The sequence below is a fragment of the Ranitomeya variabilis genome, chromosome 6 (assembly GCF_051348905.1).
Source record: "Ranitomeya variabilis isolate aRanVar5 chromosome 6, aRanVar5.hap1, whole genome shotgun sequence".
Taxonomy (NCBI): Eukaryota; Metazoa; Chordata; class Amphibia; order Anura; family Dendrobatidae; genus Ranitomeya; species Ranitomeya variabilis.
This window is the reverse complement of record NC_135237.1, coordinates 358,364,679-358,390,732: the sequence shown is the minus strand read 5'-3', so window position 1 is coordinate 358,390,732 and position 26,054 is coordinate 358,364,679. Positions and strand designations below refer to the sequence as shown.

The 26,054-nt window shown below is 43.6% G+C and overlaps 1 protein-coding gene across 3 annotated transcripts in view; it reads left to right on the top strand.

Annotated features, from left to right (window-relative positions):
* Positions 1–26,054, top strand: part of MBOAT1 (membrane bound glycerophospholipid O-acyltransferase 1) — a 143,879-nt gene that overhangs the window by 46,529 nt on the left and 71,296 nt on the right. For all 3 annotated transcript variants that reach the window (XM_077269957.1, XM_077269958.1, XM_077269956.1), the window contains exons 3-4: positions 2,145–2,222; positions 7,724–7,819. In XM_077269957.1, the coding sequence (XP_077126072.1) occupies positions 2,145–2,222; positions 7,724–7,819 (174 nt within the window). The remainder of the gene's footprint in view (positions 1–2,144; positions 2,223–7,723; positions 7,820–26,054) is intronic.

Genomic DNA, 26,054 nt, shown 5'->3' with positions numbered 1-26,054 from the left:
TGGACACAAGGGGGAAATTTATAATATCTTGCATGTTATAAAAGTGGAGTAAAAGTTGCAAAACTTGAAAGCAGTATGTGTAATAAATTTTAGAACCTATTGACCCAGTACATTTCTTTAAATGGATGTGGCTTAAAGGGAACCTGTCACCCCCAAAATGGAAGTTGAGCTAAGCCCACCATCATCAGGGGCTTAGCTACAGCATTCTGAAATGCTGTAGATAAGCCCCCGATGTATCCTGAAAGATGAGAAAAAGAGGTTAGATTATACTCACCCAGGGGCGGTCCCTGTTCGGTTTTGGTCCGATGGGCATCGCAGTCTGGTCCGGGGCCTCCTATCTTCTTACGATGACATCCTCTTCTTGGCTTCACGCCTGAACTCCGGGAAAGGTCAGAGAGGCCCGGCGCCTGCGCACTGCAGTACTTTGCTCTGCCCTCCACTGCGCCAGAGCCGCAACGTGAATACAAGAGGAGGACGTCATTGTAAGAAGATGGGAGGCCCCGGACCAGACCGTGATGCCCATCGGACCCGAACCGGACAGGGACCGCCCCTGGGTGAGTAAAAGCTAACCTCTTTTTCTCATCTTTCAGGTTACATCGGGGGCTTATCTACAGTATTCCAGAATGCTGTAGATAAGCCCCTGATGCTAGTGGGCTTAGCTCACCTTCGATTTTGGGGGTGACAGGTTCCCTTTAATAAAATAGGTATGGCTTACAGCAGTGCAATAGATTTACTATAATGTATGCCAGAAACATGATGTATATTGTAGCTGAAATCTATATCAACACTTGGCTGAATGGAAAGCCCAAGGATGGATTTATTAATAACAATGTCTTTGGTACAATGTCTTTCAGCAGGCTAGAACTTTGAGTGATCTACAAAGCATCAGTCTTGATAAATACACCCTATAGTTTGATTCAAGGGGGTTGTCTGTTACTTTATTTTCTTAGGATAAGTAATCCTTTGTTGTAAAGGATCTAGCAGCAGTCAGTTGCCAAAAAAGTTGTACAGACACAAGTTTTTGGTCCGCCTGTAAATAACTTGATTTCAACTGCATACATTTTTTTTTTTTTAATATTAAAGTCTAAAGACAGCAGATCTGTTACATAGCCATCCGCTTTTCTCCTTTTTAATCTGATCCGTTTTTTTGCTTACTGTGTCAGCTTCAAGTGGATGATTACTTGGAAGTTCACACATCTAGTAGTATATGTTAAATATTTATTTTTCCACCTCCAGTAAGCAAAAGAAGGATCCTTTTCAAATGGGAGAAAAACAGATGGCTATTTAAAGTGAACCTGTCACCAGGTTTGGCCGATAAGAGATACGGCCATCTCCTTTCAGGGCTGATATACAGCATTCTATAATGCTGTATATCTGCCCCCAATCCGACTTATAAGAGAAGAAAAATAACTTTTATTATACTCACACGGGGGGCGGTCTGGTCAGATGGGCGTCACTGGTCTTGGACCGGCGCCTTCCATCTTCTTATGATCCCCGTCCATTTGCCATTTGAAATTACTTTTAGTTTTGTGCCATGTCTGTGATCTGCTTTTTTTCTACAAAATTAAACAACTGAATGAACATCCGCCAAGGCCAGTGATTCCATAATTTTTGCCAGAGGTTGTAGAATACTGTATATCAGCCCTGAAAGGTGATGAGCCCTGATCAGATTTACATAGACTTCAATGTTAAAAAGACGGATCCAGTTGTTATGAGTTTTTTCAGGCGTACCAAACAGTGTCTGCACAACTTCATTGTCAACAAATTGCTGTTGGATCTGTTCTAAAGGATGGTTATTGAGCATGTATACGTAGAACCTGCTGCTGTGTGGGGGAAAAAGGCTCCTCTTTTGGAGCCTCTACTTTTCTTTAGTGTCATACAGGTGTGTTCACATTTATACTGGCATCATGGCTTTAATTTTTCCCATAATGAATATGAGGGATTTGTTTTGTAAAACTTCTTATTGACTTGTATAGGTTTGTTAGATTTTATTTTTACTGGGTAAAACACCCCAGGAGAAAGCTAGTGTGAACAACTAAATCTGCACTGGCGTAATTTTGGTATCAATTTCGCTCTATTAAAAATGGAATTAGCTCTAGATGAAATCATGCATGATAACAGATGTTTGGTCTCTTTTGTTTTAGGTACTCTTTGCACTTATTTTCTTTGGTTCTTTTGAGCTACTGTATCATGATTTTTGCACGTACTGAAAACATTCACAGGTATGGAAAACCCATGAATCTCTCATTGGTCAGAAACACTTTGCTCATTGCTATGTCTAAACGTATGTGCTGTGCTTCCCCAATAATAAGACCTACCATAAAAATAAGTCCTACTGTAGACCGTGTACCGGGGTCGTCTCCCAGAACACAGCGGGCCAAGGATAAAGAACATGACTAGGCAATTTATTAAGGAACTTGTTTTTACTAACAACGAAAACTGTGTTACCCCGGAAATAGCATGAAATACCTGGAGGGCAGTTTTTGCCTGAGAGGCTAGCAGAAGGCCATTCACGTCACAGCAGATACTTTTGGTGGAATCTAACTCTCTATCCAACCATAGTTATCCCCCCCAACGTGATTCTTCTCTCCTGTGCTCCTGTCACATCTGTCTCTTACTAACTGCACTCCAAGGTGGCCGCCTGCAACTCTCTGTCATCCTTCAGTTTTCCAACTGTCGCTGGGGCCGACTCAATATGGTTATCTCCCTGTGTGCCAACTGACATACAGGTGACAGTCATATGAATCTGCAAACCGCTGCCATCTAGTGGCTAAAACATCAATAACATGTTTTATGTTTACACAGGTAATTATATCGACTAAAACAGCTTTAGAAGGGATGTGGAGTGGGAATCTTCAACCACCCTCTCACACTAGAATGACTTTACAGGATTTTTGGAGTATGCTTCAAATATAAGCCCTACTCCAAACATCAGCCCTAGTTAGGGTATGTTTCCACGGTCAGTAAACATAGCATACAGCCGCAGCATCAAACCCGCAGCATCCAGATGTTACAGCATAGTGGAGGGGATTTCATGAAATCCCATCTCCACTATGCATTAAAAGACGCCCGCGGCTCACTGCGTAAATGGACATGCGGCGGCGCGTCTTTCCAGACCGCAGCATGTCTATTTATGTTGCGGAGATTTTCAGTCTCCGCAGCGTAAATTTCCCATAGACTGTCATTAGATGCGGTAAAACCGCATCATCTTTATAGTCACATGCGTAGTTTGTGCGGAAACGCAGCTTACTACACATGTGTACTAATTTAAATAATGTCTTACATTTCAGCCAGAAGTTCGCGTACACTGCAGTTCTCGTGATGAGATCAGCTGACCACAAGAACTGCCGTGCACGTGACCGCCAGGGTTATCTCCGACACGAGAAAAGTTCTCACTGTCAGCTGATCGTGAGAACTGCAGTGCAGGTGACCTCCGGAGACCGAGTTATCTCCGGTGGTCATCTACAAGCTCTGCTGTGTCTGGATGTCAGGCTGGATGGTGGCATATTGTCACTGTTCAGCCAAAGGCATTCAGATGTAGCAGAGCTGGACTCGTCGTGGGACACTCGGTAATTGGACTATGTCAGAGAGGGAGTTTTTGTGTTGGTTTGTTATTTTATTTCTTTTGCAGGAGATCGAGGGCGTCGGGGATTAGGCGATGCAGTAAGTATGTTTAATTAAGATTATTAAAGGACTTTATTCTTGCTGTGTCTTTATTGACCATATAACTATAGGATTAGTAATGGATAGGTGTCTTATAGACGTCTCTATTACTAATATATGGCCTTGATGTCACCGGACAATACAAAGGTGACATCAACCCCACAACTATTACCCCACTTGCCGCCGCTACAGGGCAAGTGGGAAAAGCCGGGAAAAATGCCACAATTGGCGCATCTTTGGATGCGCCAATTGTGGAGCATCTGCGGGCTGCTATTTTTAGGCTGGTGAGGGATAAAATCCATGGGCCTTGACAGCCTGAGAATACCAGGCTGCAGCTGTCTGCTTTTTCCTTGGCTGGTTAACAAAAGTAGGAGGACCCCATGCTGTTTTTTTTTGGAGGGGATCCCACTATTTTTGCTACCCATTCAAGGTAAGCAGACTGCTGCGGCCTGGTATTATCAGGCTGGTAAGGTTCATGGGTATTGGATCCTTACCAGCCTGAAATACCAGTCCCAGTAGTCTACTTTACTCTGGCTGGTTAGCATATATAGGGGGACCCCACGCTATTTTTTTTAAATTATTATTTATTGAAAAGGAGGGGACCTCTCTCTGTGCTTTCCTCCACTTCCTGTGTCGTGTATTTCTGGCTGTGTCACAAGATTCACTGTTATGTAAATTAGTACCCATGCATATTAAGCTGCGTTCCCGCACTTAATATGCATGTGACTAGGAAGATAATGCGCTTTTACCGCATCTAATGAAAGTGTATGGGTAATTTACGCAGTGGAGACGGAGCGTCTCCACTACAAAAATTGACATGCTGCTGTCTGGAAAAACGCCCCGCATGTCCGTCTCTGAGGGTGAGCCGTAGGCATTGGTGCACACTTAGTGGGCATGGGATTTTTTGAAATCCCATCCACTATGTTGTAACAGCTGGGCACTTCGGGTTGGACGCTGCAGATGTACGCAGCGTCCAACCAACAGTGTTTACTGACCATGGGATAATATCCCATTATATCTGCAAACAGGAAATCACTTTTTTTTCCTTCCCAGAAGCCAACTTTCAATTAGCTTTATTTCAAGTGACAAAAAAAATGCATGCAATGAAAAAGCGCATCAAAAACGCATGCGGAAAAAACGCATAAAAAACGCAGGTGACCTGCCAGTGACTTCAGAGTTGGTGCAGATTTTACCTGTGTCAAATCCTGAGCAAATACTGAGCCATTCCTGACCGTGGAAACATACCCTTACAGTCATGGCCAGCATTTTGGTGGGCGGGGCAAACTGGGCAATTGACCAGGGCCCCCACTCTCTTAGAGGTTCCCGACATTTCTATTCCGAGGTTAAAAAAGCTTAATGACCTTTGGTGACTTCACGGTTTTGTGACCATGATGTCACCAAAAGTCCTTTAACTGCATGAATTTAGATGAACTGAAGAGGAACCAGGCTGATATGCAGGGCCGATGTTAGGGCGAAGCATGGGGGACTGGGCAATTTCTTAGGGCCCCCACTCTCTGAGGTTTATATTGCTTAAGGACTTTGGTGACATTACGGTCATGTGGTCATGATGTCACCAAAGGTCTCTCAACTGCAGGAGTCCAGAGGAACTGGAGAGGAGACAGGCTGGTAGGTTCCGTATGTGCATTGCATATATTCATGTGCACTGTGTGTGAATAAATGTAATTTTTTTTTGTTCAAGAATAAATGTAAATTGTTGTTTATGGAAAAAAATAAGACATCCCCTGGGAATACGTCCTAATCCATCTTTCGGAGCAAAAAATAATATAAGACCCTGTGCTAATTTTGGAGAAACATGGTAGTACCTTGTTTCCCCCAAAATAATACCGACCCCAAAAATAAGTCCTAGCATGATTTTTCAGTCTTCTTGGAGTATGCTTAAAATATAAGCCCTACTCCAAAAATAAGCCCTAGTTACAGTTTGATAAAAAAGTGTCCAGGCAGCTGAAAAAGTTAATACAGCAGGACCCTCGTCATTCCAGCTGCATTGCACTGCAGCTTGCAAACACAGATCGGGAGTGGAGTGATACTGGTACCCGAGCGCGAGCGTTCTGTCTGCCTCCAGTCACCAGGGGGAGCCAAACACTGTCAAGGGGACCTGACAGTGACACAGATTTGTGCGAGTCCAACCACTTGCCAACTCTACTGTAATTGCTTGGGGCCTGGTGTGTGCGATTCTTTTGGGGTAAACCAATATTAGCAATCAGTCCAAGTACATAAAGAATAATAATTGTAAATTTAATTTAAGCCGTAATGCGATATGTACCCACCACTATAGGACTGGTGTATATGGTTCTGCACCATGACTATAGCAGATCAGATAAGAAAAAGTGCAACTGAATCAGTAATAGGATTAACACAAAACTTCTTAACAAAATTTTGATAAAATACAATTGATTGAAAAATGTAAATGCAAATATAAATATATCAATTAGCTAATAGATGTCATCACAGAACAACAAATAATTTATCAAATGATAAGACCTACAGTTTCCAAAAGGAATTGCCACCACATCGATTTGTCATATCCATGTTAGGAAATATTCCTTCTGGAAATTGCATGTCTTATCATTTGATGCATACTCCACTCAGGGTTACTACCGTAATTTGTATGTTCGCACCTTTCCCTATTTATTTGTTATGTAATGCCATCCACTGGCTAATTGATATATTTATATTTTAATTTGCATCTTTCAATAAATTGTATATGATCTAAATTTTGCTAATACATTTTCTTTCAGGGATTGTGGTTCATGCAATATAAAACATTCTCTGATAATAAGCCTTAGCGCATCTTTTAGAGCAAAATTAATAGCAGTGTCTGTCTTATTTTTGGAGAACTACGGTACTTAATCTCCAGGGCCAAAAATATTTATTCATTTAACATCCCGAGAGTAAGTTTCATATTTTATTGTGCTTTGTAAGTCTGACTGATGACTGCTTTATTTTACTATATTTATATGTTTTGCCCTTTTACATGTAGGAAAAAAACCTATAAAACAAAATTTCCCCAATGCAGTGGTGTAATGGCCAGTGCCCAACGAGAGATGTATTTTACCTGAGTGCCATCCTAAAACCAACAGTGCCCCTTTAGAATGCATTAATGTAATAATGCCACTTTTCTGCCACACTGCTCCTAATCTTGAGTGACCAAGCTCTCTTCCTTCCTGCACACACAGAGTGAGCTGGCACAGACAGCGCAATGTAGTAATGTCATTGCCCCACCTGCTCCGGGACACTGATGGCCTACAGAACAGAGAATAATGTGGCAGGCACCCGAAGGCAGAATCCAGCTGTATGGGCAGCATGCTGACGACAGTTCAGAGTGGTGTTTGCCTGTGAAAGCTGGTTAGCAGCCTGGGGAAAGTAGCGTTGTCACTTCTACTTTCTTTTTATTTTGTTATTTTATTTATTGTTTTTACTCACTTATATGGCGCCATAAAGTCCTCATCGCTTTACCGACCTTATCGGCTCTGTCCCCATTGGGGTTACAATGTAGATTTCTATCTGTATGTCTTTGGAGTGTGGGAGCAACCTGCAGAACCCGGAATAAACCCATGCAAATACAAAGAGAACATCATACAAACTCCTTTCCGATGTTGTCCTTGGTGGGATTTGAATTCAGGACCTCCGTGCTGCAGTGCTAACCACTGAGCCACCGTGCTGCCCAATATGCTTTTGATACAGGAAAGATATATATCTAGTACCGTGTTAGCCAGTAGATAGAAAAATATTTAGAATTGAGAGTCCTCAGTGGTTGATATCATAACTTCAATCCAATATTGCAGCCAGCGGGTAAGGAAAGGGTGAATCAAACACCCGAAAACCCAGCCCATATGACTGAAAATTGTCCCTCCAAATTCAGGTGACAGAGTCCCTTTAAAGCTTAGAGTAGAAATAACTGCAATTTATAATCTTCTCAAATTACTGATTCTTTACATGCAGAAAAGTCCAATAATAAATTGTGATGAAGTATGATAATGATGTTGCTTTTATAACATGTAATGCTCTGTGTACAGTCACTCCTGTTTTTGTTTTTCAGTTACTCTTTTATACTTGCTCTTGGATACCTAACACTGTGCCAGATTAACAGAGTGTATGTATTTAACTATGGTATTCTCACTACAGATTTCTCTGGGTAAGTATATGCAGTCCATCTAAGAGTATATACTTCCATGCTTTTGTATGACATAGTTTTTCTTTATAATGGTCTGCTTCCTGATGTAAGTTTTTTTTCCCCCATGAGTAAGTTTTCTAGTATGTACCTGAAATACTACACGTTTTAACCTTTTTCCGACATAACACATACTGTAACATCATATATTAGGTGTTTGTCTTTAATTTTGGCCCAGGAGCTGAACCCCTATCTTTTCCTGCAGATGATGGTTGTGTTATTCCTTCAGCACAACATAGTGGCCCACTGTCATGTCGGACGCTGTTCAGACCAGGTCGTCCGACAGACAGCGGTAATTCCGCTTTTGACCACTATTTGCTCATTGGCGTCTGCTAGATTTTATCTAGCTGTTCCGGGGTTAATTTACCTAATCCTTGGATTGGAAGCTGGGCCATGCCCACTGCCTTTAAATAGTTCTCCTGATCTTTGGGCGTCGCCGATTATAGCTTCTGTCTTGTGCGTTGTTATCTCGGTCTGGTGAGGAGAGCTGGTGGTTGGAGATTCGTTGCTGGTGGTGTATTTTCCTTTGTCTTATTTACTCCTTCCTATATTTGTATTTATTTTGCCCTGCACATTTATAGTGTATTCCTAGAGTGACTGCGGCGTGGTGTATATTTTCCTTTATCCTTGTCTGTGCTTACTGTGGGTATTGGGGAATAACATCTTCACTGGGTGGTGGGCGGAGGTTTCAGCCTAGGACTGAGCTCAGAAGTCAGGGTGAGGTTCGAGGCCTGGACATGCACACCTTTAGTGTAAACTCCAGGTAGAGGGTCAGTCAGGATTTCCCTAGTCTGAGGGAAACTGCAGGGGCCCGGGTTATTAGCTCTCGCTCACCTAGTTTCTCCCTGACATTATAATCGGCCCAACAACACAAAAAACAAAAAAAGGGGTTTCTTTTTTTTTTTTGTGTTTTGTCATGGATCCCATGACTTCCATAACCCGCCAGTTGGAGGCGCTGTCCCTATAGGTCACGGAGTTAAGGGGGGCAGTACAGCAACAGGGACTAGCAGTGTCTAATGTGCAAGCTGGAGCGACAGGAAGAGTTGCTGAGCCTAAATTTCCTTTGCCTGAAAAATTTGCTGGGGAACGCAGTAAATTTGTTTCTTTTCGTGAAGCTTGCAAATATATTTCCGTATGCGCCCGATATCTTCAGGTAATGAGGATCAGCGTGTGGGCCTGGTGTTGTCATTGTTGAGTGGGGATCCCCAAGCATGGGCGTTTTCTTTGCCATCTGATTCTGCTGCATTTGACTCTGTGGAGAGTTTTTTTTCCTGTCTTGGGAAAATCTACGATGAACCTGACAAAATGGCTCTAGCAGAATCTAAGATACGCTCTATTCGCCAGGGGGAGCGAGTTGCAGAGGATTACTGTTCTGAATTTCGTCGCTGGGTGATCGATACACAATGGAATGATCCAGCATTGCGGAGTCAGTTTATACATGGGATTTCTGGAAGGGTTAAAAAAGCCCTTCTGATGTACGAGACTCCTGCTTCTCTAGATTCCGCCATGAGTCTGGTTGTCCGCATTGATTGCCGTTTGCGTCAGGGGGAGCATGTGACACCGCCTATGGGAGAGGGTTTAGGTTCACGTGAGGTTGCTGCTGGTGAGCCCACGGAGCCTATGCAAATCGCAGGGGTGTCACATGTGAAGCATCCAGTCCCTGAGCTCAGGAAGCAGGGAGCCTGTTTTTAGTGTGGTAAAACGGGTCATTTTATTAACATCTGTCCTCTGCTGCCTAAGAAAAACGCAACGGCGGAAAACTTCTAAGCTCAGAGGGTGTGGAGGAGACCAGTCTGAGCTTATGTATATCCTCCATGGTGGTTTCTCAGTGCATGCTCCCTGCTAAGGTTTTTGTTGCTGGCAGTGAGCTGCCAATTACTGTTTTTGTGGATAGTGGTTCAGCCACAAATCTCATTGATGAGGAGTTTGCGCGCACAGCAGGTTTTAGGATTGAAAAACTGTCTCATCCTATCCGCGTGGTCACCATCAATGCTGCTCCTCTCTCTCAGGGGGAGATTACTGAATTTGTGGCTGAGGTGAAACTCCACACTGGAGTTCTACATTCCGAGCGGGTTACATGTAAGGTGCTCAGGAATCTTCCTGCTCAGGTGGTTTTGGGTTTTCCTTGGTTGTCTATGCACAACCCGGTAATTGACTGGAAAACTCAGGACATAATTCGGTGGAGCGAGTTCTGCCAGGAGAATTGCCTGGCCACGTGTGTGGCTGCAGTGACTTCAAGCGTTCCAGAGTCACTTCAGGATTTTGTGGATGTGTTCTCTGAGAAGGGTTGTTCAGAGTTGCCGCCACATCGTCCTTATGACTGTTCTATCAGGTTTAAACCAGGGGCCAAATTGCCTAAAGCAAGGATGTTTAACATCTCCGGTCCGGAGAGACAAGCGTTAAAAGATTATATTTCTGAAAGCTTGAGCAAAGGGCACATCAGGCCGTCATCCTCGCCGGTGGCAGCAGGGTTCTTCTTCGTGAAGAAGAAAGATGGCGGATTACGCCCGTGTTTGGATTTCAGGGAGTTGAACCAGATTACGGTTCGTGATCCATACCCTATGCCTCTGATACCAGATTTGTTCAACCAGGTGGCAGGTGCTAAGTGGTTTACCAAGCTTGACCTCAGGGGGGCGTACAACCTCATAAGAGTCCGTCAAGGTGATGAGTGGAAGACGGCTTTTAATACCCCTGAGGGTCATTTTGAAAATTTGGTGATGCCGTTTGGGTTGACTAACGCACCTGCAGTGTTCCAACATTTCATCAATGATGTGTTCTCGCATGTTTTGGGGAAATTCGTTATCGTGTACCTAGATGACATTCTCATATATTCTTGCGACCGTGATACTCATTTATATCATGTCAGGCAGGTGTTACAGCTTCTCAGAGAGAATAAGCTGTATGCTAAACTTGAAAAATGTGTATTTTCTGTTCAAGAGTTGCCTTTCTTGGGTTATATTGTGTCTGCTTCTGGTTTTAAAATGGACGCCGCTAAGGTGCAGGCGGTGCTGCGTTGGGAACGTCCTGATAACCTGAAAGCACTTCAGCGGTTCCTTGGATTTTCTAACTACTATAGGAAATTTATCAAGGATTTTTCCATCATTGCTAAACCGCTAACTGACATGACTAAAAAGGGTACCAATTTCTCTGTTTGGCCTGAGGCTGCTGTGGGCGCATTTGAATTTCTTAAGAACAGTTTTGTTTCAGCCCCATTCTTGTGCAGCCAGACGTATCAAAACCTTTTGTTGTGGAAGTCGATGCGTCTGAGGTTGGTGTGGGGGCCGTACTATCTCAAGGCTCATCTTTGAGTGGTTTACGTCCGTGCGCCTATTTCTCCAAGAAACTGTCGTCCGCCGAACGTAACTACGATATCGGCAACAGGGAGTTGTTGGCAATTAAGTTGGCCTTTGAGGAATGGCGACACTTCTTGGAGGGGTCGGTACATCAGGTAATTGTTATTACCGATCATAAGAATCTGCTGTATTTGGAGTCTGCCAAGCGTCTGTCCCCCAGGCAGGCTCGCTGGGCATTGTTTTTCACGCGGTTCAATTTTGTGGTCACTTACAGACCGGGGTCTAAAAACACTAAGGCGGATGCTCTGTCCAGGTGTTTTCCGGGGGGAGAACCTCAGGAAGATCCAGTACCCATCCTCCAAAAGGGTGTTGTGGTTTCGGCTCTCACTACCGAGGTTGAGGCTGAGATTGCCGAGGCTCAGGAGGAGGTACCATCTGAGCTTCCCGTCAACAAATATTTTGTACCGCTTCATCCCCGCCTAAAGGTTTTGGCGGAGCATCATGATTCTGTCCTGGCTGGTCACCCAGGGGTTAGAGGTACCTTGGAGTTGGTGTCACATCGGTTTTGGTGGCCCAAGATCCGACAGGACGTGGTCTCATACGTGTCTGCTTGTACCACGTGCGCTAGGGCTAAGACGCCACGGTCCCGTCCTGTTGGCACACTACTTCCTCTTGAGGTACCTAGTAAGCCGTGGATGGAAATCTTCTTGGATTTCATCACTGATTTGCCCTCATCAGCTGGAAACACGGTCATCTTGGTGATTGTTGATCGGTTTTCTAAAATGTCGCACTTTGTGTCTTTGCCTGCGTTGCCTAACGCTAAGACTCTGGCCCAAGTATTTGTGCAGGAGGTGGTCAGACTTCATGGGGTTCCGTCTGACATCGTGTCTGATAGGGGGTCTCAGTTTGTGGCAAAATTTTGGAGAGCGTTTTGCTCACGGCTGGGAATCAAGTTATCTCATTCTTCGGCGTTTCATCCTCAGTCAAATGGTCAGACTGAGCGTATGAACCAAAATTTGGAACAGTACTTACGCTGCTTTGTCTCTGATAACCAGGAGGACTGGTCTACCTTTCTTCCTTTGGCTGAGTTTGCCATCAATAATCACCGCCAGGAGTCGTCTGGGGAGTCTCCGTTTTTTTGTGTTTACGGGCTACATCCTCAATTTTGTACCTTGAGTCAGAGGGGCTCTTCCGGCGTTCCGGAGGAGGACCAGTTAGGAACACAATTGTCATCAGTCTGGAGGAGAGTTAAACAGCGCCTGTTGAGTGTGGGTGCTAGGTACAAACGTGTGGCTGACAGTAGGCGTGTGCCAGGTCCGGACCTGAGTGTGGATGACTGGGTGTGGTTATCCACAAAAAACATAAGACTCAAAATACCATCCCTTAAATTGGGTCCACGGTTTATTGGTCCATTTAGGGTCACCGCCGTCATTAACCCTGTAGCGTACCGATTGGAGCTCCCTACGGTGTATAAGATACACAACGTGTTCCACAGGTCTCTTCTAAAGAAGGTGGTGGGTTCTGTGGACGCGGTGCCTATGCCACCTCCAGTCTTGGTGGATGGTAATTTGGAGTTTGAAGTCTCCAAGGTGGTTGACTCTCGTGTAGTGCGTCGCACTTTACAGTACTTGGTACATTGGCGTGGTTATGGGCCTGAGGAGAGGTCCTGGGTACCAGCCTCGGACGTTCATGCTGACCGGCTGGTCAGGTTGTTTCACCGCCGTCATCCGGACAAGCCGGGTCCTATAAGCCGTGAGGGCCCTGGGGTCCCTCGTAGAAGGCGGGGTACTGTCATGTCGGACGCTGTTCAGACCAGGTCGTCCGACAGACAGCGGTAATTCCGCTTTTGACCACTATTTGCTCATTGGCGTCTGCTAGATTTTATCTAGCTGTTCCGGGGTTAATTTACCTAATCCTTGGATTGGAAGCTGGGCCATGCCCACTGCCTTTAAATAGTTCTGATCTTTGGGCGTCGCCGATTATATAGCTTCTGTCTTGTGTGTTGTTATCTCGGTCTGGTGAGGAGAGCTGGTGGTTGGAGATTCGTTGCTGGTGGTGTATTTTCCTTTGTCTTATTTACTCCTTCCTATATTTGTATTTATTTTGCCCTGCACATTTATAGTGTATTCCTGAGTGACTGCGGCGTGGTGTATATTTTCCTTTATCCTTGTCTGTGCTTACTGTGGGTATTGGGGAATAACATCTTCACTGGGTGATGGGCGGAGGTTTCAGCCTAGGGCTGAGCTCAGGAGACAGGGTGAGGTTCGAGGCCTGGACATGCACACCTTCAGTGTAAACTCCAGGTAGAGGGTCAGTCAGGATTTCCCTAGTCTGAGGGAAACTGCAGGGGCCCGGGTTATTATCTCTCGCTCACCTAGTTTCTCCCTGACACCCACTGGCGGACACAAACAGAAAAAGGCCCGTGTGCAAGAACAGTAAATGGGCCCTTTACAGTCCAATAACTCATCATAATTCACAATTCTATCTGTTTTGAAAGTAGAATTGGGCTCCCTTACCCTTTGGGCCCCGGTGCAGCTGCATAGATTGCACCAACGATATGTCCATCCCTATAGTGGTATTAAAATAACAGGTACTTTACCAGAGGGGACTGACCTTGGAGGTCCAGCATCACATGGACCTTATGTCATTCATCTGTATATCAACTGCCAGATAAGTCTATATTGTTTCACCCCTGATAAACTCCTATAGGAGGGGAAACGCGTCAAGTGAAAGATTATAAAGGTGTATTGCCTTTCAAACGTTAATATATTAAAGATTGGTCATCGCTGGTTCTGCTGACTAAGATGAGCTTTCTATTTGAATTACCCTACTAATCTACATTTTGGGTGTCAAAGGCACTTTTATGTTGTTGGATGAGAGTAAGGCACTAAGCACTTTAACCGGTCATTGTTTGTGAAAATGTTGTATCAGTGACAGATACAGCCATATACTGTTTATAAAATCTGTATTATAGAGTGCAAGATTTGACTTGTTAATGTGATGATGTCACAGTTTGCTTACTATGGCTCTGTTGACCATTCTGAACTCCCTTTTTTTAACCACCTTATTGACCTGTATCTTAGGTGATTTCAAACATACCTGCTACATTGATGGGGAGAATCAAATTGCATGGCTATTTTTCCAACAAAACGTACACCATAAAAACAGTTCCCAAAAAACAATGTAAAAACTGCGTTTTTTCACAATTTTACCGCACTTGGAATTGTTCCTCATTTTCCAGTACACTATGTGGTAAAATAAATGATGTCATTTAAAACTAAAACTTGTCCCGCATAAAACAAGCCCGCATATATCAATGTGGACAGAAAAATAAAAAGGTTATGGCTCTGGGAAAAAGGGGAGGAAAAAAATGGAAAAGCAAAAATGGAAATTGTCTGCAGCGTTAAGGGTACGCAGGCTCCGGAGCTATATAACATATTACAGGTCAAGGGGGAGGTGATAATAATGTTATATCGGTACTGCCGGGGTCACACTGTGCACAGGCTCTAGAGTGATATAACATATCACAGGTCTTTGGGCGTAGGTGATAAATGTTATTTTTTCCTGTGGGCATTTTTCTTTCGGGCATTTTTCTGGTCACTTCCTGTTAGATGCATTAGAGCAGAGGTCTCTGACTGCATTCCTCAAGGGCCGCAAACAGGTCTTATTTTCAGGATTTCCTTGTATTGCACAGGTGATAATTTAATCACCTACACACATAATGATGACAGCACCTTGTGCAATGCTAAGGAAATGTTGAAAACACGCATGGTTTGCGGCCCTCGGGGAATGCAGTTTGAGACTCCTGCATTAGAGTCTAATGCATCTAACAGGAATGTTTCTGACCAGTGTGCTACTGTTCATCAAGTTAAACGAAAAAAAGTTGTTTGGTACCGTGTTAGCCAGTAGAAAAAAATATAGAGTTCTCTCAGTGGGAGAGACAAAATAGGAATCTTGTGGGTGTGATACCTTTTAATGGCTAACAAAATATAGTCAATGATGTTACAAAGCAGGCTTGCGTCTCTTCATCAGGCTGGTATAACAAAATATTTGAATAAACTCAATTATATACAGTAATGAGCACAGGCAAGTTGTGATACATGGACATATAAATAAACAGGACATTTAAATATACAAACACTGATCTTAAAGGGAACCTGTCACCCCCAAAATCGAAGGTGAGCTAAGCCCACCGGCATCAGGGGCTTATCTACAGCATTCTGTAATGCTGTAGATAAGCCCCCGATGTAACCTAAAAGGTAAGAAAAAGAGGTTAGATTATACTCACCCAGGGGGGGCGGTCCCGCTGCGGTCCGGTCCGATGGGCGTCGCGGTCCGGTCCGGGGCCTCCCATCTTCTTACGATGACGTCCTCTTCTTGTATTTTCACTGCTGCTCCGGCGCAGGCGTACTTTGTCTGCCCTGTTGAGGGCAGAGCAAAGTACTGCAGTGCGCAGGTGCCGGGCCTCTCTGACCTTTCCCAGCGCCTGCGCATTGCAGTACTTTGCTCCTCCCTCACCAGGGCAGACAAAGTACGCCTGCCCCGGAGCCGCAGCGTGAATACAAGAAGAGGACGTCATCATGAGAAGATGGGGGGCCCCGGGCCGGACCGCGACGCCCATCGGACCAGAACTGGACCGGGACCGCCCCTGGGTGAGTATAATCTAACCTCTTTTTCTCATCTTTCAGGATACATCGGGGGGGGGGGGGGGGCTTAGCTCATCATCCATTTTGGGGATGACAGGTTCCCTTTAAAGAGACAATCCTAAGATTAGACAAGTGGTGTGAAAGTTTTATGGACCCCATACGCATGTGAGATCAAAGGGCTGGTGGTGCCTTCATTGTTTTTGGAGGAAATTGTTCAGATTTGGTAGTGGGCCATAAAACAGGATCAAAGATGGTGATAAATTTGTATTCCCAAACCCTGCAATGTTTCTGTGATTTGAAATTGCCTTTCAAAATGATAACTTTCTTACTGTGTATGTTGTGTCCTGGACCACAGAAATGTTTGGCCACAGATATATGGGTATTTTTTGTCTGTAATTGTATGACGATAAGACCTCATCCTTGCTCTCAGCCTCTGTCCTGTTTCTCCAACATAGAAGCCCCCCACACGAGACATATATTGCATACAATTAAATACACCACATTGGAAGAGGAACATGTGAATGTCCCGGGGATCATATAGTCCTGCTGTGTGTTGGGGGGATTTGGATCTTGTCGTTGGTCTCTATATGAATGCAGGTTTTGCATCTCTTCCCATTTCAAGGATATGTCCCTCTTGCTGAATCTGAGGGCATTGAACTTTGGATCATGATGTTTCTTAAATTAGGAGGTTGCCTGTAACATAGCAAGAGGGGTCTGTGAATAATATTTTTAACCAGTCATCCTTGTGTAGGATATGGTGAAGTTTCTTAGCCGTTTTTCTAGTATTTCAAGCTGTGGGTTGTAGGTCACTACAAGAGGTGCACGATGATTTTCCTCTTTTTTTCCGTTTTGAAGTACTTGACTTCTAGGGATCCTTGTAGCCCTAATGATCTGTTCATCAATGGAGGTGGGATGATAACCTTGATTTAAAAATGACATTTTAAGCTGGGTTAGGTGTTCATCCCTGTCTTTAGGACTGGAACAGATACAGTTATATCTGAGGGCCTGGCTGTAGACAATGGACTTTTTAATGTGTTTAGGATGGAAGCTGTCCCATCTGAGGTATGTGGGACGGTAAATTGGTTTCCGATACACTGATGTTTGGAACTAACCATTTTGGACTTTTATGGTGGTGTCTAGAAAGTTGATTTTTTTTTTTGAGTGGTTCAATGTCAAGTTTATAGTAGGATGAAATTTGTTGAATTTCTCACGGAAATTTGGAAGTTCTTGTTCGGACTCAGTCCAGATTATTAACCACTTCATGACCTTGGGATTTTCTGTTTTTCCGTGTTCGTTTTTCTTTCCCCTCCTTCCCACAGCCGTGACTTTTTTATTTTTCTGTCAATATGGCCATGTGAGGGCTTGTTTTTTGCGGGACGAGTTTTACTTTTGAACGACATTATTGGTTTTACCATGTCGTGTACTAGAAAACATTCCGGTTTTGACGCTGCAGATTCGCAGCAGTTTTCCATGAGTTTACAGTACCATGTAAACCTATGGAAAACAAAATCCGCAGTGCACATGCTGCAAAAAAATGCGCTGAAACGCTGCTTTGTTTATTTCGCAGCATGTCAATTCTTTGTGCGGATTCCGCTATGGCTTAGACCTGCTCCATAATAGGAATCCGCAGGTGTAAAACCGCAGGTGGAATCCGCACAAAAAACGCTGTAATTCCGCAGGTAATCCGTAGTGCGTTTTACCTGCGGATTTACAAAAACAGGTGCGGAAAAATCCACAGAGATCCCACCTACGTGTGCACATACCCTAAAGGAGAACTATGGCACCACCTTTATCTGCAGGCTTAATAGTGATCTCCCTGTTGTTCTTCAGGCCGTGAATCGCCTTTCTCTCCTGCAAGCTGATATTAGATGTTCCCTTTGCTTTTTTATTCAATATCATGGACTGCATCGGGATCCCCGGGACATTCACATGTTCCTCTTCCAATGTGGTGTATTTAATTGTATGCAATATATGTCCCGTGTGGGGGGCTTCTATGTTGGAGAAACAGGACAGAGGCTGAGAGCAAGGATGAGGTCTCATCGTCATACAATTACAGACAAAAAACCCATATACCTGTGGCCAAACATTTCTGTGGTCCAGGACACAACATACACAATATGAAAGTTATCATTTTGAAAGGAAATTTCAAATCACAGAAACATCGCAGTGTTTAGGAATACAAATTCATCACCATCTTTGATTCTGTTCACACAGGACTCAATTTATCAGGAGATTTATGGCCCACTACCAAATCTGAACAATTTCCTCCAAAAACAATGAAGACACCACCAGCCCTTTGATCTCACATGCATATGGGGTCCATAAACCTTTCACACCACTTGTCTAATCTTACGTAATTAATTAAGGATTCTCTCTTTAAAGGGAACCTGTCACCCCCAAAATGGACGATGAGCTAAGCCCACCGGCATCAGGGGCTTATCTACAGCATTCTGTAATGCTGTAGATAAGCCCCCCGATGTAACCTGAAAGATGAGAAAAAGAGGTTAGATTATACTCACCCGGGGCGGTCCCGCTGTGGTCTGGTCCGATGGGCGTCGCGGTCCGGTCCGGGGCCTCCCATCTTCTACGATGACGTCCTCTTGTCTTCACGCTATGGCTCCGGCGCAAGTGTACTTTGTCTGCCCTGTTAAGGGCAGAGCAAAGTACTGCAGTGCGCAGGTGCCGGGCCTCTCTGACCTTTCCCGGCACCTGCGTATTGCAGTACTTTGCTCTGCCCTCAACAGGAAAGACAAAGTACACCTGAGCCAGAAATGCAGCGTGAATACAAGAAGAGGACGTCATCGTAAGAAGATGGGAGGCCCCGGACCGCGACGCCCACCACAGAAGGAACGCCCCTGGGTGAGTATAATCTAACCTCTTTTTCTCATCTTTCAGGTTACATCGGGGGCTTATCTACAGCATTACAGAATGCTGTAGATAAGCCCCTGATGCCAGTGGGCTTAGCTCAACTTCCATTTTGGGGGTGACAGGTTCCCTTTAAGCTCAGTGTTTGTATCACGAAGGGAGTTATAAGTGACACCGATGCTATCTCCTGGGAAGACAGGACCTGGAGATAGCGGGGCAAGCGAGACTGGAGAGGAATTAACCCTAGAAGAACCGACCCAGACAAACCATGACAGTTTGTTTATTTAAATGTCCTGTTTATTTAAATGTCCATGTATCACACCTGCCTGTGCTCATTACTGTATATAATTGAGTTTCTTCAAATATTTTGTTATACCAGCCTGATGAAGAGACGCAGGCCTCTCGAAAGCTTGCTTTGTAACATCATTCACTATATTTTGTTAGCCATTAAAAGGTATCACACCCACAAGATTCATATTTTATCTCTCCCACTGAGAGAACTCTATATATGCTGTTCATCAATAAATCATGTGCTCTCTCTCAGTGCAGGGCATTGCATGGGTTAATGCCCCACTGTGAGTTGATCTTAATCAAAAGCTTCTCACCAGCGAGGCATTTTTGGTTTTAATATGATCTGTGTTTGTTCTTGTTGTTTGCCTTTCCTGTGTCCTGTGAATATTGTTGGGAGGCAGTGTACATGTGACTTGTCAAGTGCTTCTACTCCTCATTATTCTGCACATGCGTTTCCATGTGTTCTTGTACGCCCTCTATCTGTGGTTATCAGGAACGATACAGAGCTGCCTGTTTGGTACATTTGTTATACTCTGACTGTTTTATTGCTATCACCAGCATTCCAAAGTGGGTTAGTTGTGTACCTTTTTGTTTTTTACAAAGTAGGTTTATGGATATACAATAAATGTAACCAAGATTTTATGCCTATTGGAGCTGGATTATCTTTTTGTAAAAACATTTGTCTAGTTCAATTGATATCAGTTGTGTAACTCTGATACGTACATTTGCATGTTGATCAATTAGCCTGAATAATCAAAGGAAACAGTACTAACCCTGCAAAAGGGGAAATTGCACACACTGTGGGCCAGATTCTTTAGGCTATGTGTCCACGTTGCGGATTTCTGTGCGGATTTTTCCTCTCAGTTTTTGAAAAATCCGCAGGTAAAACGCACTGCGTTTTACCTGCAGATTACCCGTGGATTTACCTCGGATTTCCTGTGTTTTTTGTGCGGATTTCACCTGCGGTACCGCAGCATTTTACACCTGCTCCACAATAGGAATCCGCAGGTGTAAAATGCTGCGGAATCCGCACAAAGAATTGACATGCTGTGGAAAATAAACAGCAGCGTTTCCGCGCGGTATTTTCTGCACCATGTGCACTGCGGATTTGGTTTTCCATAGGTTTACATGGTACTGTAAACTGCATGGAAAACTGCTCCGAATCCGCTGCGAATCCGCAGCCAAATCCGCAACGTGTACACATACCCTTATTGTATTAGTTCCTATTTTTTTTTACTTTTTTATTTTTTTTTTCCTTTTGCGCCTTTTTTTTATTTGCACTTTATTCATCTTTCTATTTTCACCTTTTAAAGTAATTTTTGTCTTTTGTCTGTTGTTTTATTTTTTAACTGCCACAGTGGTAGACTTTACAGTCTCCTGATGTTTTCGCCTGATTCATCATTTACAAATTCTGAACATCACAAATTTGTTGCTAATGTGCTCAACTCCCCCACCTGCATTTATTTTATATACACTGTGTGCAGAATTATAAGGCTGGGGTCACACTTGGCGTAAGACAATACGCCACGTATTATACGTCCGTACTACGGCCGTAATACGGAGAAATGTTCCCAAAATATTGATCCGTAGTCAGGGTGTGTCAGCATATTTTGCGCATGGCATCCTCCGTATGTAATCCGTATGGCATCCGTACTGCGAGATTTTCTCGCAGGCTTGCAAAACCGACATCTAATGGATTTATGTGCTCAAATGTTCGGGAAAACATATATACAGTGTATATATATATATATATATATATATATATATATATATATATATATATATATATATACACTGTATTTAGATTTCATTCAGCGCGATATCTGTGAAAAGCCGGTAATTCATTTGCCGGCTTTTCATTTCTCCTGCACAAACCCGACAGGATATGAGACATGGTTTACATACAGTAAACCATCTCATATCCCCTTTTTTTTTGCATATTCCACACTACTAATGTTAGTAGTGTGTATGTGCAAAATTTCAGCGCTGTAGCTGCTAAAATAAAGGGTTAAATGGCGGAAAAAATTGGCGTGGGCTCCCGCGCAATTTTCTCCGCCAGAGTGGTAAAGCCAGTGACTGAGGACAGATATTAATAGCCAGGAGAGGGTCCATGGTTATTGGCCCCCCCGTGGCTAAAAACATCTGCCCCCAGCCACCCCAGAAAAGGCACATCTGGGAGATGCGCCTATTCTGGCACTTGGCCACTCTCTTCCCACTCCCGTGTAGCGGTGGGATATGGGGTAATGAAGGGTTAATGCCACCTTGCTATTGTAAGGTGACATTAAGCCAGATTAATAATAGAGAGGCGTCAATTATGACACCTATCCATTATTAATCCAATTGTATGAAAGGGTTAAAACACACACACACACATGATTTAAAAGTATTTTAATGCAATAAACACAGCGGTTGTTTTAATAATTTATTGCTCTCTCAATCCATCAGCAACACCCTCGCTTGGCAAAATAATAGATGCACAAGATACATACCCTCAGCTGAACAGTCACGTCCCACGAAGTAATCCATTTGAAGGGGTTAATTATTTTACAGGCAGGAGCCCTGCAAATGCAGCTGTGCTCCGTGCCTGTAATCCCCGGCGAATGAATGAAATGTAGGTCATTGACCTACATTTCCTTCAGTCGCGGTGATGCGCCCCCTGGTGGATGTCCTCATATGACCTGAGCCGTGGGAAAAAGTTCCCAGGCTGCAGTTCATGAGAACATCCAGCAGGGGCACATCACCGCGACTCAATGTAAGTACAGATCCTGCTTTCCTTTCAGCACCCGGGGATTACAGGCACGAGCGAGTGGTTTATCGCAGCTCGTGCCTGTAATATTAGTTAACCCCTTCAGATGGATTACCTCGTTGGATGTGATAGGACATCAGAAGGTATGTATCTTGTGCGTTTATTATTTTGCCAAGCGAGGGTGTTGCTGATGGATTGAGAGAGCAATAAATTATTAAAACAACCGGTGTGTTTATTGCATTAAAACCCCTTAATGACCACCAATACGCCTTTTAACTGACCTGAGATATAAGAGAATAGCATCCCCATGTAGGTGACAATCCAGCAACTGTTGGCTGTACACTATAGCTAACAACTTGCTGCATCAGCCACGATCAGTGTTTGCAGCGTCCAAATCTGTTTAACCCCTTAGATGCTGCTGTCAATAGTGACTACATCATTATAAATGGTTAACAGAGTGTGGGGGCTTCCTCTTTATCCCAATTGGTGCTCTCAGATCATGATTGTGTGGTCTTAATATTTGCCATTGCAATTCAAGACCTAATAGCGGCCATAGAGTCTGACAGCTGTAGTAATCTGTTCAGAAGTTGGCGGCATTTATGTGGTAAAAATACAAATTTTCATTTCTGTCATGCTACTTTGTATTAATTCCTGAAAAGCACCTGAAGGGTTAATAAACTACCTAACAGCAGTTTTCAATATGCCAGGGGGTGCTGTTTTTAAAATGGTATCACGTTTGGGGGTTTCCCAATATATGGTACACCTAAAGGCACTTCAAACATGGATGATTCCCTAAAAAAAATACATTTTGTAAATTTCCTTGAAAAAAATGAAAAATTACTGCTACATTTTTAAACCTCCTAAATGCTAAGAAAATGAAATAAAAGTTTACAAATGGTGCTGATGTAAAGCAGGCATGAGGGAAATGTTATTTATTAATGTCTCGCTGTGGTATGACTATCTGGATTAAAGGGATAATCATTCAAAGTTTGAAAATTGCTAATTTTTTAACATTTTTCTCAAATTTCTGATATTTATTATAAATAATCAAAAAACATATTGACCTAAATTTATCACTATCATAAAGTATAATGTGTCATGAAAAAACAGTCTCAAAATCACTGGGATATGTTGAAGCGTTCCAGAGTTATTACCACATAAAGTGACACTGGTCAGATTTTTAAAAATTGGCTCCGTCACTAAGGGGTTAAAATACTTTTAAATCATGTGTGTGTGTGTGTGTTTTTTAACCCTTTCATACAATTGGATTAATAATGGATAGGTGTCATAATTGACGCCTCTCCATTATTAATCTGGCTTAATGTCCCCTTACAATAGCAAGGTGGCATTAACCCTTCATTACCCCATATCCCACCGCTACAGGGAGTGGGAAGAGAGTGGCCAAGTGCCAGAATAGGCGCATCTTCCAGATGTGCCTTTTCTGGGGTGGCTGGGGGCAGATGTTTGTAGCCAGGGGGGGGCCAATAACCATCGACCCTCTCCTGGCTATTAATATCTGCCCTCAGTCACTGGCTTTACCACTCTGGCGGAGAAAATTGCGCGGGAGCCCACGCCATTTTTTTCCGCCATTTAACCCTTTATTTTAGCAGCTACAGTGCTGAAATTTTGCACATACACACTACTAACATTAGTAGTGTGGAATATGCAAAAAAAAATGGGGATATGAGATGGTTTACTGTATGTAATCATGTCTCATATCATGTCGGGTTTGTGCAGGAGAAATGAAAAGCCGGCAATTGAATTACCGACTTTTCACTAACACCGCTGCGTATTTCTCGCAAGTCACACTGCTGGTCCGTGTGGAATCCGTATTTTTCTCGCCCCCATAGACTTTCATTGGCGATTTTTTTGCGCAATACGCTGACAAACGCAGCATGCTGCGATTTTGTACGGCCGTAGAAAGCCGTATATTACGGATCCGTAATATACGGCTGATAGGAGCAGACCCATTGAGAATAATTGTGCCGTATGTAATGCGAGTTTTACGGACGTAGTTTCTGCGCTCTTACGTCCGTAAAACACGCATGTGTGACCCCAGCCTAAGGCAAGTTGTATTTTGATCACACAATACTTTTTATACATGTTGTCCTACTCCAAGCTGTTCAGGCTTGAGAGCCAACTACCAAGGTGATGTGCGTCTCTGTAATGAAGAGGGGTGTTGTCTAATGACATCAACACCCTATATAAGGTGTGCTTAATTATTAGGCAACTTCCTTTCCTTTGGCAAAATGGGTCAGCAGAGAGATTTGACGGGCTCTGAAAAGTCCAAAATTGTGAGATGTCTTGCAGAGGGATGCAGCAGTCTTGAAATTGCCAAACTTTTGAAGCGTTTCATGGCAAATAGCCATCAGGGTCGCAAGAAGTGTGTTGGGCAAAAAAAGGCGCAAAATAACTGCCCATGAATTGAGGAAAATCAAGCGTGAAGCTGCCAAGATGACATTTGTCACCAGTTTTGCCATATTTCAGAGCTGCAACGTTACTGGAGTAACAAAAAGCACAAGGTTTTCGATACTCAGGGACATGGTCAAGGTAAGGAAGGCTGAAAAACGACCACCTTTGAACAAGAAACATAAGATAAAACGTCAATACTGGGCCAAGGAATATCTTAAGACTGACTTTTCAAAGGTTTTAGGCTATGTGCACAAGTTGTGGATTTTGCTGCGGATCCGCAGCAGATCTGCAGATGCTGGTCCGCAGCAGCTTTTCATGTGTTTACAGTACAATGTAAACCTATGGAAAACGCAATCCGCAGTGCCCATGCTGCGGAAAAAACCCGCGGAAACGCTGCGGTTTACATTCCGCAGCATGTCAATTCTTTGTGCGGATTCCGCAGCGGTTTACACCTGCTCCATAATAGGAATCCGCAGGTGTAAAACCGCAGATGGAATCCGCACAAATTGCGCATAAAAACCGCGGTAAATCCGCAGCCCTCAAAAATACGTGCACATAGCCTTATGGACTGATGAAATGAGAGTGACTCTTGATGGGCCAGAGGCTGGATCAGTAAAGGGCAGAGAGCTCCACTCCGACTCAGACGCCAGCAAGGTGGAGGTGGGGTACGATATGGGCTGGTATCATCAAAGATGAACTTGTGGGACCTTTTTGGGTTGAGGATGGAGTGAAGCTCAACTCCCAGACCTACTGCCAGTTTCTGGAAGACAACTTCTTCAAGCAGTGGTACAGGAACAAAGTCGGTATCGTTCAAGAAAAACATGATTTTCATGCAGGACAATGCTCCATCACATGCCTCCAACTACTCCACAGCGTGGCTGGCCAGTAAAGGTCTCAAAGAAGGAAAAATAATGACATGGCCCCCTTGTTCACCTGATCTGAACCCCATAGAGAACCTGTGGTCCCTCATAAAATGTGAGATCTACAGGGAGGGAAAACAGTCCACCTCTTGGAACAGTGTATGAGAGGCTGTGGTGGCTGCTGCACGCAATGTTGATCGTAAACAGATCAAGCAACTGACAGAATCTATGGATGGAAGGCTGCTGAGTGTCATCATAAAGAAAGGTGGCTATATTAGTCACTAATTTTGTGGGGGTTTGTTTTTGCATGTCAGAAATGTTTATTTCTAAATTTTTACCTGGTGAAAATAAACAAGTGAGATGGGAATATATTTGTTTTTTATTAAGTTGCCTAATAATTCTGCACAGTATTAGTTACCTGCACAAACAAATCCTAAGATAGCCAAATCTAAAAAACCCCACTCCAACTACCGAAAATATTAAACTTTCATATTTATGAGTCCTTTGGATTGATTGAGAACATAGTTGTTAATGAATCATAAAAATAATCCTCTAAAATACAACTTGCCTAATAATTCTGCACACAGTGTATGCCTGAAATGTTTTCACTATTTTTTTGCAACATTTTAGCTAAACATGAGACTAAAAAGATACAAAACAGGTTAAGGATAAAAATAGAGTATGGCCATGTGCACACGCTGCGGATTCCAATGCAGACTTTTCCGCAGCGGATTTGATAAATCCGCAGTGAAAAACCGCTGCGGTTTTTACTGCGGATTTATCGCGGTTTTTATTGCGGTTTCCTCTGCGGATTTTCAACTGCATTTTCCTATTGGAGCAGGTGGAAATCCACATCGGAATCCGCACAAAGAATTGACATGCTGCGGAAAATAAACCGCTGCGTTTCCGCGCGTTTTTTTCTGCAGCATGTGCACTGCGGATTTTGATTCCCATAGTTTTACATTGTACTGTAAACTCATGGGAATCTGCTGCGGATCCGCAGCTGCGGAAATGCTGCGGATCCGCAGCAAAATCCGCAGCGTGTGCACATACCCTATTTGTGATTTTGTGCAAAATGCAGGAATC